We start from the raw sequence: 14,702 nt of genomic DNA, 5'->3' as shown, positions 1-14,702 counted from the left end.
AAAAGCACATTTATTTATTTGGCTGCATCGGGTCTTAGTTGTGACGTTTGGGATCTTTGTTGCAGCACGCAAACTCTCTGGTTGTGGTGTGTGGGCTTCACTAGGTGCTGTGTGCGGGGCCTAGCTGCTCACGGCATATGGGATCTTAGTTTCCTGACCGGGGATTGAACCCCAGTCCCCTGCACTGCAAGGCAGACCCTTAACCCCTGGACTGCCAGGGAAGCCCCAAACCACCTATTCTTGAATGATTTCCCCCATTATAAACAACATAGATGAGACTATGTGTGTAACTAAATATTTTGTGTCAGAGTTTGTGGAAGAATAAGAACCCTCCTTGCTGCCGTCCTTCTTCCCTGCCCACACATTCTCATTCCTTGTGATGTGGCCACAGCCCCCTCGGCTCTCCTGGAATCTCTCTGGCACCCCAGTCTGAAATGCCTCACTTTCCCCTTGTCTCACAAACCAGTCTCTCCTCCAGCCTTTCCTGTTTGCCAGTGGCTCCCTCCCAGACCCCCTCTCGGGCCTCACAATCATCTTACTTTGGGCCTGCCAGCCAGCTATCTCTAATAATCTTGCAACAGCCATTCAGGATAAATAATAATAGCAGTAAAGACTTCTGTATCACTCTGCGCCAGGCACCCTCCTACGCGCTTTACATTCCCTAATCCATTCAATTCCATACAGCGACCTTCTATGACAGGTACTGTCAGTATTGCCTATTTACAGTTAGAGAAGCGAAGGCTTAGCAACTTTCAAGGCCGGATGGTTCGAGTCCATCGTCTTAATCACTGTGCTATACTGCCTCTATTTACAAAGGAACTAAAGCTTAGAGAAATTAAATAATTCACCCAAGATCACACAGGCAGCAGCAGATGTTGAGGTCAGACACAAGCTTGCCTGAATTCAGGAGTCTGCGCTCTCCTTCTTACTCTGAATTGCCTCTTTTCATTTAGCAAGGGTTGTCAAACTTTTTCTGTAAAAGGTCAGATAGTAAATATTTTAGGCTTTGTGGGCCGTAAAATTTCCGTTGCAACATTGAATTGTAGCAAGAAAGAAGGCATAGAAAATTTGTAAATGAAAGAGCACAGCTATGTTCCAATAAAATGTTATTTATGGACATGGAACTTTGAACTTCATATGATATGCACATGTCATGACATATTGTTCTCTTGGTATTTTTTAACCATTAAAAAATGTAAAAACCATTCTTAACTCGTGGGCTATACAAAAACAGATGATGAGTTTGACCTGCAGTTTAGCCACACTTTGACAACTTTGCTTTGCAGCACTGTTACTTTCTAGAATGGTCAGACATACTTGTACCTGCCTCTTTCCTATTTTTTTTTTTTTTATTTTTGCTTGAACAGTTCAGCTTGGGCCCCATATGTGCATGCCCAACTGAGAAAACATGAGCCCTTCAGTAAATGAAATTTGCATCCCTTAGAAAGCCTTTGGGCTTCCCAGGTGGCTCAGTGGTAAAGAACCTACCTGCAGGAGATGTGGAGGCGGATTTGATCCCTGGGTTGGGAAAATCCCCTGGAGAAGGAAATGGCAACCCATTCCAGTGTTCTGCCTGGGAAATCCCATGGACAGAAGAGCCTGGTGGGCCACAGCCCACGGAGTCACAAAGAGTCGGACAAACTTAGAGACTGGACAGCAGCGATAGAAAGCAGGTCAGAGACCAGGTGATCGTTCCTTGAGCACGTCTTGTAGGGGTTCCACCCTCAACTCCAAGCAGTTTTTCAGAAGATTCCTTCCAACTGTTTTAAGAGAGGTTGCAGTAACTACACTTTCCCATCATGTACATTTCGAGTTGAGATTCTAGTGTTTTTAAGGGTGCTCTGCACAGTTGCCTGGCTGGCTTGCCTTGTTTTTGACTCTCAACTTGGACCAAATTGAAAACTCTAGACCTGTGGTGAGAATCCAATTATTGTGTTCCTCTGAGTGGCGTGGACCAGTCAGGGCAGGGTGGGTGGGACAGAAGGGGGGAAGGGTGCCTTGGTCCCTGCTTGGTGTGGGGTCAGAGGGGCAGGGCTCTGGGTTTGAAGAGGGCTCAGGGACTGGCGATAATCCATTTTAATTAAACGGTAATGGGATGACATAGGCTTTAAGTTTGGGAATGTAAATACTGCTTAAATACATTCTGGAGAACACATAATAAAAGCCACAAACCATCTTGCAAGCAAAGTTTCAGAATAAAATCCATTTGGAATACAGATGATCTGTGCATAAAAATCAACTGATTTGAAAGTGATTTCCTTTTGTGATTTGGAGGAGGAATTTAATCATTATTTGTGGCAATTAGAAATGCACTAAGGGAAATTACTGAAGTACAGTTGAGAATTAGGACTTCCCTGTAGCTCAAATGAAATGGTAAAGAATCTGCCTGCAATGCAGGAGACCGGAGTTGGATCTCTGGGTTGGGATGATCCTCTGGAGAAGGGAATGACAACCCACTCCAGTATTCTTGCCTGGAGAATCCCATGGACAGAGGAGCCTGGTGGGCTACAGTCCACGGGGTCGCAAAGAGTCAGACACAACTGAGCAACTAACTACTATTACTACTATGACAGTTGAAGTTTAGTGAAATGAACATCTTGCAAGGTGAAAAATTTATGATAAAATACTCTTTCAGAAGGTAATCTCTTGTAAAGGCGTAACCTTATTTTTATTTATTTATTTTAAAAAATATTTATTTACTTATTTTCGGCTGTGCTGGGCTTTTGCTGCTGTGTGTGGGCTTTCTTGAGCTGTGGTGAGCAGGGGCTCCTGTCTAGCGGCGGTGCATCGCCTTCTCGTTGTGGTGGTTTCTCTTGTCGCAGAGCACAGGCTGTAAGGCCCAGTCTTCAGTAGTTACAGCATGCAGTCTCAGTAACTGGGGCACCAACGGGAGTTGGTGATGGACAGGGAGGCCTGGCGTGCTGCGATTCACGGGGTCGCCAAGAGTCGGACACGACTGAGCGACTGAACTGAACTGAACGGAGCTTAGTTGTCTCGAGGCCTGTTGGATCTTTCCAGGTCAGGGATTGAACCTATCTCTCTTATAGTGCAAGGCAGATTCTTAACCACTGGACCACCAGGGAATTCAGCATTAACCTGATTTTTTGAAAAATACTTTTTTACTGAAGTTTAGTCTTTGTACAGAAAAGTAAACATGTCGTAGGTCCGCAGCTTGAGAAATTTTCACAAGCTGAACACCCTTGTGGAACTAGCTTCTGGATCAAGACACAACACACTTCTCGTAAATCTCAAGAGCTCCTCATCTGTAGGAGTAGAACTGGAGCAGGGGCCTGGCTGGAAGGATGGCCAGAAACACTGTCTCGAAACCGGGATTGCTTAGGAAACTTGGTTTTTCTTGAGATGCCTTGGATTGGGCAATGGGAATTGTGGGGTGTGGGTGACACGTGGAGCTGCTGCAGCTTTGGGGTCATCCTCTGTTTAGGTCTAACTTTGTTTCTGCCATTGCCTTGAACAGTGGCTGTAGGCAGGATTCTCAACCCCCTGAAGTCTCTGCAGTTCTGAAATGTAGATCTTCATGAAGATAGCAGCCAGCTTGCTCACTACCGTGCTATTAGGACTGATACAGTGCCTGCCACAAGAAGCCCCAAACAACTGCCTTTTAAAAAAAAATAAATAAATAGAACAGCTAATGAATACTATATACAGCCCTAGAAGATGTTTAATGATGTAAATAAAAGTCTCAAAATGAACTCATTGATCCAGTAATGCCACATTTATGAATATATTCCCCAAGAAAACTGTCCTACATAAAAATTACTCCCATAAATGCATATATGTTTAATATATAAAATAATACTTGTTAATGGCTGTGAAATACGGAAACTAATTCAAAGACTGCTAATAGTGGGAAATGGCTCTGCAGTTATGGATTGTTGAAACAATGGAAAACGATTTAGTTAAAACCTGTCAAGTATGTAGACTGTTGAAAATAGAAAAATTTTTATGTTGAAAAAAAATGTTTAGAAGATATATAAAGTGTATATTTACCAGTGAATGAAAACTGAGTGAGAATTTGGACTGAGAAAGTTTAGAAGTGACTCTACTTTTCCTTTATGAAGTTCCTTAAGATTTTTGAATTCATTCTCTTTTCCCAGAAGAAGACAAAGTGAAATGAAGCACCAAGCCCTACTCCCAACCCCCCGAACTTGGATTCATTCGTCCACCCCCAGCAGGGCCTACTCTTGCTTGTGCTGTGCTATGGGGGGGACATGGAGAGAAGGCAATGGCAGGAGATGAGTTACTGAGAAGCATGATGATTTCCTAATCATTTACGTGCTAGATTCACGGCAGAAGCAATTTCCTTAATGGATGAATTGGCTGCTGCCAGAGCAGGTCCTTTGCCCAAAACTCTTTTAAGAAGGATGACATTCAGATGTATTCTCTGTAATTGACAGGCCATCCTCAGCTGATGGCTGCTATGGGTTCATCTTTTTAAAAAAAAATAAAAGAGTTTTTATCAGCATTTGGGCTTTCCCTGGTGGCTCAGATGGTAAAGAATCCATCTGCAATGTGGGAGACCTGGGTTCAATCCCTGGGTTGGGAAGATCCCCTGGAGGAGGGCATGGCAACCCACTCCAGTATTTCTGCCTGGCGAATTTCCATGGACAGAGGAGCCTGGCAGGCTACTGGGTCACAAAGATTTGGACACAACTGAGGAATTGAGCATATCAGCATTTTGAAGTAAGCCACCTCAATCAAAGCCCAGATAACCTAAAATGTGCAGCAACAATTATTAGTTCAATGAGTCATAATTTCATCTTAGTTTTATTTTGCTTTTCTAAGAAATAGTTTATATTGTCTACTATTGTTTTTCTTTTTTAGATTATTATTTTTTATGCTCTATCATTATGAAGGAAACTTCTCATAAGATAATCAAGAGGTATTCTTGGAGGTACAAAGTCTTATAAAAGTACAAGCTTCGATTATTGCTGTATCATTATCATTTCCATCTGGTCCTTATGAACTCCTGGTGAGAAAGCTCTCATTCCAGTTTTTCAGGTGAGGGAGATGTGCAGGAGGACCAACCATGTGAGCAGTGTGATGATGGAGGCACAGTGGGGTATTCTGGCAACACAGAGGGGATATCTGATCTAGCAGCTGGTCAGGTGATCAAAGAAGATTTTTCAAGAAGAGGTAGAAGTTGGAGGAGTGAGTCTTCCCTGGAAAACAGAGTATTGGAAAATGTGTCTGAAGAAAGAATGATAGTGGAGAGTGGGAGTTGGGGTGATACCTGAGGCTAAAGTGAAACGAGGGTTTCCTACTAGACAGCCCTCCAGAAGATGGAATGGACCAGGACGCTTCATCTCCAAGCCCTCCCTTTTGTCTGTCTCTCTGCCTTTGCTATGATAGACGCCATTGCCTTTGCAAGATGAAGCCTCCCTGCCCTTTTCCTATCTCTCTGTGTGAACCAGAGGGTTTTGGGGAGAGCATCTTTTCTGTGAAACGGTGGAGAGAGGAGAGAGGGAGGTTATTGAGGCCCGAAAGGCTCTGGACTTGAAGGTTCATTAATTCCAATCTGACTTAAGTCCTAGAAGGGTCACTCATGATGCTATCTGAAGTCACTTTTGGTAACTCCTCCGTAATGATTGACATATAATTGGAGCACCCCTGCTAATTAGCCACTAGTGAAATATCATTGAAAACCTGCTTCTATGTTTCACCCAGAGCTCCTTTGGGGAGAATCTTTCTCTTCAGGTGAAATTCCACTGAAATCAAGCCAGTCAAACTTCCACACATTATGTCGTGACCTGTAGTGGCTCCGTTGTGGGCATCATCTGAAGGTGATCTATCATGTCTGTATAGGGTGTTGCTCCAGTTTAGACCATAACTCCTCCCACTACTCCTCTCCTAGATCCATATTTAGCCATCTGCCAAAGGCTACACATGTCATCAAGTTTTGTCATCTGTCTTTGCTGCTACAGTGCTGCTCTGGAATAACATGGAGAGTTATGCAATTGTATATATGCTGCGGGCTATAAAGTTTTCTCCTTTGACCTCAGTTTCCATTTCCCTAGAGAAAGCTAATCTTGTCCAATCACTTTCTGGTTTGGGAAACTGAGGCCCTGAGAGCTGGTTCGATGTGCCTCTTAGTGCCAGAACTGCCTGGGAATAAAGGTCACTTGACTGAACAGAGCTTTTTTCTCCAGTCTGTCTTTGGAGCTCTCTGAGTGGCAAAGCTGAGGCACACATTTCTTTGTTCATATCATATTTCATTTTTATGCTCAGTTCAGTTCAGTCGCTCAGTCGTGTTTAACTCTTTGCGACTCCATGGACTGCAGCACGCGAAGCTTCCCTGTCCATCACTAACTCCTGGAGCTTGTTCAAACTCATGTCCATTGAGTCGGTGATGCCATCCAACCATCTCATCCTCTGTCGTCCCCTTCCCTCCTGCCTTCAATCTTTCCCAGCATCAGGGTCTTTTCCAATGTGCTATAAGAAGAGTATATATGTATTGTAGTCACAGCTGGCTATAAGACTCTTAGAGCACCCTTTGCCACAGAAACCTTTTTAGTGCTACTTTGAATTAATTCCCCACTGATAATATAAAATTTCTTATTATTATATTTGATGAGATGGTTGGATGGCATTACTGACTCGATGGTATGAGTTTGAGCAAACTCTGGGAGTTGGTGATGAACAGGGAAGCCTGACGTGCCGCAGTCCATGGGGTCACAGAGTCGGGCATGATTAAGCTACTGAACTGAACTGATTATTATATTTAGCAATTACTGTTTAACAATAATTTTAGTAATAAGGACTGTTTATTGTGTTTTCTATGTGGTGACTATGTACTTGCAGTATGTTTACTTGATATACTATGCTAAGGATTTTATATATTTAAGCACATTTAATACTCTCAACAACTCAGTATTAGTAGGTATTATCACATCACATTTTACAAGGAGGGAAATTGAGGCTTAGGGAGGTTAAAAAATTCTTCTAAGTTCATGGCACAGGTGGGTCAGTTCAGATTCAATTCCATACCTACCTGATTTTAGAGCCTGCATTCTTAACAATTTTGCCTCACCAACTTCCTTTTGTAGATATATACTCAGGAAATTTGACTATTCAATCTCTTAGAAATGATTTAATAACCAAACACCTGACACATGCGTATTTTTCTTGGTCCTGGTCCTACTACATCGGGGTCGACATCAAACTTGACACATGTCTTAAGTCTTGACACTGGACTCAGTAATGAGGAGGTCACAATTGCTTCATTTAAATCATCCATAGGTTTAAGGAGCTAAAGTCTGAGACCCAAGGAGCTCCTAAGGGGACCTTACTCAAAGGTCTGGTGACAAAGAGGTGTCCAGGACCATGGTGTATGAGAATGACCCAATGTGGAGTTTTCAGACAAAGTCTGGGTGAATATCTGACATCCCACATCCCCTACACTTGGACATTCAATATTTGGCATTTTAAATAAACAGTAGTAGAAGCTGAAAAATATGGTGCCTGCCCATAGATTCCATGTGCCACGTTCTGTGCTAAGCCAGACTCTCCATATACTGAATTGTTACAATAATTCCATCAAGAAATTGCCTTTCTTATTTTCATCTTTGTGAAGAAACCAAGGCTCAGAGAGGTTAAGTAACTTGGCCAAGTTTACCCTGTTTATGTGTGATAAAAATGAATATGTCAAAATTATGTGAATTATTTATGTGATCGACTCATTTGTAAAGGCTGCTGGGCTATGTTTAGTCGCTCAGTCATGTCTGATTCTGTGTGACCCCATGGACTGTATCCCACCAGGCTCCTCTGTCCATGGGGACTCTCCAGGCAAGAATACTGGAGTGGGTTGCCATGCCCTCCTCCAGGGGATCTTCCTAACTCAGGGATTGAACCCAGATCTCTCACATTTCGGGTGGATTCTTTAGCATCTGAGCCACCAGGGAAGCCCAGGAATACTGGCGTGGGTAGCCTATGCCTTCTTCAGGGGATCTTCCCGACCCAGGAGTCAAACCGGGGTCTCCTGCATTGTTGGCAGATTATTTACCAGTTGAGCTACCAGGGAAAACAGTAAAGGTTATTATGTCTTATTAAACAGAGACTGTAGGTAGACAAGGATAAAAATGTCTTGGAGGGGAATGTCTGAATTTAGAGGAGTGATTTTTAAAAATTATGTTTTGAAGCAGACATATCCTATAGATCTGTTTTACATTACTTTACATGTGACCTGTCAGGAAGATTGCCAGTGGAGGAGGTTATAAGCCCAGATTGTATTAATAACCTTTACTTTGAAGTTTGGTCCAAAAGACCTTTCCCTTGTCTGAAGCCAGGCTGGCCTTGCGATGCTGTGCTTCAGCAGACAGGATACCGTCTCCAGGCTGATCTCATCGTCTGGAGCTCTTTCACCTGCAGTGAATGAGAATTTATTTGACCCTTTCATGAAATTTAGATGCTGTCATATTTATGCTCCTTGTTTAAGTGACAGGCACAGAATACAGCTGCTTTTAAGCAAGTTATTTTGTTTAACCAGAAGCCTAGCAGAGTTCCTGATATATAGGTAGCTGTTCAGAAAAGAGAGAAACAATTTTATCCCCACAAGATCTCTGAGAAGTGGTTCCTAAATTTATCACAATCTTGCAGATGACTAAACTGGGGCTAAAGATTAAGCAAAGCCATGTCGTTGCATAGGTAATGGAGTCTGACTTGAGATGCAGAAAATGCCAAGGACAGTGCCCTTTCCATTACCTTTGCAGCCAGTTTTTGGAAACACCTCAAGGGAAAAACCACAGCAAATTTTAAAAGTTTTGGTGATTTCTTCTCTCTGACCTCAGTACAAATTCCCTCATAAACCAAACACTAGCTGATGAATCAATAAATGAAAGGAAGTGCTCATAGAATCTGAGGCTCATCACATTGCTCTCTTTTGCAGTTTCCAAAGTGGCTGGGATCCGTTAGAAACTGAAGCGGCAGAGACCTCTGTTAGCTGTGGTCCCCACTTCTTGGAGCAGAAGGCCAGAGAGAGCTGTTCGAACACGTCTCATTCACACCAGGTTGCTACTGAGGTCTTTTTCATGTTGCCGCCAGAGCAGCTGCTTGTATTTTTATCGCTGGGCTGATTTTAGAGATCAAATCAGCTTCTGCTTCTTGACTGGGTGGAGTTGTGGGTTCCAATGCTGGGGTATAACAGATTCAAGCTTTCTCTGCTGGGGTAAGAGTGGCTTAGACAAGCGGGGTCGGGCGGCTCCACAGAGATGGGACCCTTCATTGATCTATTTGCCAATGAGGAAGATCCCTGTCATCAAAAAAGGGAAAAAAGACTCAATTTCTCCACTTCTCTTCCTTGTTCCAGTTGAACACCAGCCTTTGGATACTTTCAAAGTAGACTGTGTGTCTCCCTTGGATGGACCGGAAGAAGTAACATCCTGCAAGCGGCTGTCAGAGGTCCTGAGAACACAAAGCCGTCTGGCCGTCCTTCCCCGTGTCGAATGGCGTTTGTCTCAGTAGCCCACTGAGGGCTCTCTTCCTCAGGATTCTGAACTTGTAACTAGGAGTCTGGGCCGCGAAGATGCTGAGTTCCATCAAGTGTGTGCTGGTGGGAGACTCTGCTGTGGGGAAAACGTCTCTGCTGGTACGTTTCACCTCGGAAACCTTCCCTGAAGCTTACAAGCCTACAGTATATGAAAATACAGGTGTAGACGTTTTCATGGACGGGATCCAGATCAGCCTGGGCCTCTGGGACACGGCCGGCAACGATGCCTTCAGGAGCATCCGCCCCCTGTCCTACCAGCAGGCGGACGTGGTGTTGCTGTGCTACTCCGTGGCCAACCACAGCTCCTTCCTGAACCTGAAGAACAAGTGGATCGGGGAAGTCAGGAGCAACCTGCCGTGCACCCCCGTGCTGGTGGTGGCCACCCAGACGGACCAGCGGGAGGTGGGGCCCCATCGGGCCTCCTGTGTCAACGCCATCGAAGGGAAGAGGCTGGCCCAGGATGTGCGAGCCAAAGGCTACTTGGAGTGCTCGGCCCTCAGCAACCGGGGCGTCCAGCAGGTGTTTGAGTGTGCCGTCCGGACTGCCGTCAACCAAGCCCGGAGACGCAACAGAAGGAGGTTCTTCTCCATCAACGAGTGCAAGATCCTCTGAACCCCAGAGACTTCATCCCACACTCACTTACCACAGAGACCGGCTGGGACAGAGAGAGCAGGCAAGCCAGCGAAGGACTGATGCTCTTTCTGGGCATGGCCTGACTGGCTTTTACTACCGGATACAGTTGTTGATGGGACTTGGACACTGGATGTTTTTATAATATGTACTCTACGAATGAACTCTTTGCCCAGTACAATTAGAAGATTCCTTGGGACACTGTAATGACTATTTCATGTTTGATTCAAAAACCACAATGAAGTGAGTTTTCCAAAGAATCCCATATTTAAAGACACAGCTTATTTAAATAATAACAAATGAACAGCATTTGTATATAATTAGTTTTCACACTTGGAGTCTTTTCCTCCCTACTCACAAACTGATGTGTGAGTGCAATGACCTCACAGGGCTCTGACATATGTTCATAGTGTTAGCATTTTCACCTGAAGTAGTAATTTTGTTGAAATCACACTCGCCTGTTAGATTTTATTAGGTAACCAATTTTAAAATCACTGTAAACTGATCCTTGCAATTAATTTTCCATTCATTTGTTGTTCAGAGTTGTATGTATAAAATACAGTTAAATGACATAAGGTTACTATAATACTGCCTAATGATTTTTAAACGACTATCATTTTATGTCTCTGTAATTATTGAAAAAAACTATTTCTTATGGTATTGCCTTTGACCCAAAGAATTTCAATTATACAGTAAGTATTCTGTCATTCACTGAAACAGACTGAAGGAACACTTATCAGGTAGAGAATCAGACTGCTCTAAGCAATAACCGCGGAACTTGGAACAGATGTGAGGAAGTCTTACTTTCATTTCAGAGACTGCTGCACCTTGCCTGCTTCCTAGCTTATTGTAGGTCTGATGAAAGGCTCAAAGTTCTCCATAATGGTGATTTAGCAGATTTGTTGTTTGAGCTCTAAACTGAGCTAGCATGGCAACATAATTCATTAATTTGAGGGTCTAATCAGAATTAATTGGGGCCGTGTCTACATGAATGATATGTGTTTAAAGGAAAAAAGGGGATTTATAGCTTCTACTATTTCATGAGTATGAAACATCTGAGTGGAAAAAAATCACAAATTCCAAGTAACAGGAAAACTGTATAGCAATTGTAATAAAAAGTTATCAGGGGAAATACTGAATCAATAGGAACATCCCCCCACCATTCTATCTGATAGCTTAAAAGCAACGGTATTAACCATCTATTAAAGCTGAAAACAGAGGACTATGTAACTTAAGAAATTGTGAAGCCTGGAACCCACATGTTGCATTTACTTCCTTAATCAAATAAAACCTAGAACTACTCTGAACCACGGTTATTAAAGTCCATCACTGTTACGGTGCAACACACCATTACACACCCCTGGTAAGGCAGCTGGCACAAATGACTATGATTAGACTTACATTGACGTAACCAAACCAATTTTCTAGTTTCCTTATGTGGTCAATTCTTTATAGCGCTAATCAGTGTCAAAATCAGAAGTGTGCTCATCTTTACACTGCCTTCTCTCTCTTTCCTCCTCTCTCATCCACCTCCAGTGAGACAGCTGGACCCGGGGTCTGAGTCTTTGAGCCTGAGGTTCCCTCGCTTCCCTGGTTCAGACACATCTGCCTGCACCCAGCAGCTCCAGCTCTCCAGCCCCATGGCTTGTCCTCGCCTCTGTGTTATCTGTTTCCCGTGACATGAGAGCTACTCGATCCAATTTTCTATGTTGGGCATCCTGGGAGTGGAGGCCTTCGGAGCTGGCCAGGCAGGGCCAGTGATGGGAGCACATCTCCTGCTGATATGCTTGTTGACCTTCCTCCTCTTCTCCAACAATCGCAAATGGGCTTAAATAACTCATGCAGGTTTTCCTTCAGGGCCAGTCTTTAGGGTGGGAGGTATTGCTCAATAGTGTCCAACTCTCTCCAACCCCACGAACTGTAGTCTGCCAGGCTCCTCTGTCCACGGAATTCTCCAGGCAAGAGTACTAGAGTGGGGTACCGTTCCCTTCTCCATGGGATCTTCCCACCCAGGGATCCAGCCTGGGTCTCCCAAGTTGCAGGCAGATTCTTTACCTTCTGAGCCACCAGGGAAGCCCCATTTACTGTGATAGCAGGAATAAATTTCTAATGACAAAATTGGCTGTTTTCAAGCTTTTCTTTCTTTCTTGTTGAAGGGAGATTGGTGGAATGGTGGGTGGTGGAGGTAGGGATCTGAAAATGGGAAGGGCAACTGACTCTAAGTGAGGGAAGAGGAGATGATTCCATAATGGAAGCAGGGGGGGGAAGGGAAGTCCAGACAGACACAATCTAATGACTTTGCCTTCGACTGGGCACATAGATGAGTCCCCTGCCTGTTGGCTGGGGCCAAACTCAAGGACTCCCTCTGGGCACCCACTCATCTGAGAACAGGACTCTATGTGGAAACCCTCCCCAGTGATGGGACCTGGCAGAAACTGAGGCCAGTCGGTGTCTGTCTCCCCTACTAGATGATAGTGCTTGAAGTCAGAGCCACACCTCAGAGTTCCCAGGGCCCAGCTCAGGGAAAGTATTGAAGTTGAACAAAGTCACGTTGAACTGGAGAGAAGGACAAGATTTGGGCTCTTGTGTTGAAAGTGGTTATGGGAAGGAACCCCACCACGTAGGGGTAGGGGCGGGGGAGGGAAAGAAGTGAAAAGAGGTCATTGTGTTAGAATTCACGCTATGTGTTCTGCGTGAATGTTTTACCTGACTGTATATCTATTTCTCCTGCCTGGACTCCAGTATTTGTTTCTTACACTTCAAAACTTGCAGTACTTTTTTTTTTCTTAAATTAATTTTTAAAATTGTATGTTGATTTTTAACCATCCCAAGTAGCAACATTAAATATGCTCTTGTTTTACACTGAAGAGTTGGTCTGAGTGGTTGAATAACTCATCCCATTTTCTTTTACTTTATCCTGACAAAGTGGGGTGGTAGAAGCGAGTGCAATGACGTTAGGCTGAGTGATGAGAAAGTAGAAAGCGCTCCAACAGTTGTCATTTGTTGAGGGCTTTGGAAATGCTGGGTCCTGTGCTAAACACTCGAGTGTTTGTTATCTCACCATGTGGTGTGAGCACCATCCTACGTGGGGAAACTGAGGCCCAGCACACTGACGGATGAGTCCAAGGCCCCTCAGCAGGCGAGTAGCAGCACCAGGAGTCTCGAGTGTGTTTGCTGAACTTCAAAGCTGTGCTCAAAACCGCCACGTCGAGAGCAGCCTGACTGTATATCTTTGCCACACGTGATCTCATATAACCTTGTAGGCCCCAGCCCTACCAGTCAAGTGGCCTGTATTTTAAAACTGATTTTTAATAAAATATTCCGAGTCTGATCTTTGTCCTACCTTTTTATTTTTCTTCCTGGCAATGAGAAAGGGATGCATCTAAGTCATGGAGCACCATCGTGTACAAAGGTGTCCGTGTCCTGACATAGAACTTAATCCTTAACCGTAGATAGACCGCCATAACGTGGGAGTTAAGAGAAGCAGATGGTTGCGACATATTTTGGAGTCACAAAGTCTGGGTCATGTGTCTTTCAGCCTCAGTTTCTCTAAACTAAAACAGATACTAATTCCTGGATTCCTCTAAGAATTCATACAGTAGTGACTGTGGGAATGTTTTATGTCTGTGAACTATGGTTCATGGTTGCGTTTTCATGGTTTGGGTGGATCTCTATGCAGATACATGGGCTGAAGAATCTAGGTCCGATCAGAATATTCTAGGACTTGTTGATACTGGCCCACATAATGGGAAATTACGCAGAAGCAGGTGCTGTTTGTTGCAGGGCTAAATAGGGTAAGATGAGTAAAATGGCACGTAATGATAATAGCAACAAACTATATTTAATTCCTACTGGTTCCAAGTTTGTGCTAGGCCAACTTTACATACACCATCTAATTAAATCCTCAGAACTACTCATAAGGTAGATATTATTCTCTTTCTTTTGATGAGAAACCGAGGCTCAGACTAATACATAGAGATATTTTCCTTGCATCTTTACTTTTCAAAGTGTAATTTTGGTGTAATTAAACTCCACCAGTTAAAAATTGTATGGTGAATTATATTTAATGTTCATTACACTTGCTACCTTAGCTAAGATGGTGAAAATGACTCGTTACATGCTGATGATTAGGGCTTGGCAGTCTTCCTGCGTGAGCTTCCTTTTGCCACTCTTCCTATGAGAAAGTCTCAGATGGTTCCTATCACATGCTCATGGTGGTCTCTGCTGGTTGTCCCCACTCCCCCATCTCCATTTTCCACCCTTGACTGCCCTCCCCTGTGGCTGAGAGGCTAATCCTTGGTCTGCGTCACCCAGGGTCTCTTCCTGACTAGCTTTCACTTGGATGCAGCTGCTGGGAGACTGTCTGGAAGTCAGAGGGTAGGATGAGAGAATAGTTGGGCGTTTTTTCCTATTTGTTTCCTGCCTGGGTGATGCTTGTCCATAGAGTCCCTCCCACCTGCTGAGCGGCTTCTCCATATCTCCACAGGGCCTCGGACTGTATTTCCTCTCTCTGTCTCTCAGTCCTATAGGAGGTCCTGCTGCTGCTAGTCTTGGGATGTCGCCTTAATCC

At 44.0% G+C, this 14,702-nt stretch overlaps 1 protein-coding gene across 3 annotated transcripts in view; it reads left to right on the top strand.

Annotated features, from left to right (window-relative positions):
* The window catches only part of RHOH (ras homolog family member H), a 50,590-nt gene extending 37,127 nt beyond the window's left edge, over positions 1–13,463 (top strand). For all 3 annotated transcript variants that reach the window (XM_043438701.1, XM_043438700.1, XM_043438702.1), the window contains exons 2-3: positions 8,903–9,023; positions 9,323–13,463. In XM_043438701.1, the coding sequence (XP_043294636.1) occupies positions 9,539–10,114 (576 nt within the window). In that variant the 5' untranslated portion in view covers positions 8,903–9,023; positions 9,323–9,538 and the 3' untranslated portion in view covers positions 10,115–13,463. The remainder of the gene's footprint in view (positions 1–8,902; positions 9,024–9,322) is intronic.
* Positions 13,464–14,702: the final 1,239 nt, after the last annotated feature.

This window comes from Cervus canadensis, chromosome 19, assembly GCF_019320065.1.
Source record: "Cervus canadensis isolate Bull #8, Minnesota chromosome 19, ASM1932006v1, whole genome shotgun sequence".
NCBI classification, from domain to species: Eukaryota; Metazoa; Chordata; class Mammalia; order Artiodactyla; family Cervidae; genus Cervus; species Cervus canadensis.
Note: the sequence above shows the minus strand (reverse complement) of the source record. Positions and strands in the feature narration are given on the sequence as shown.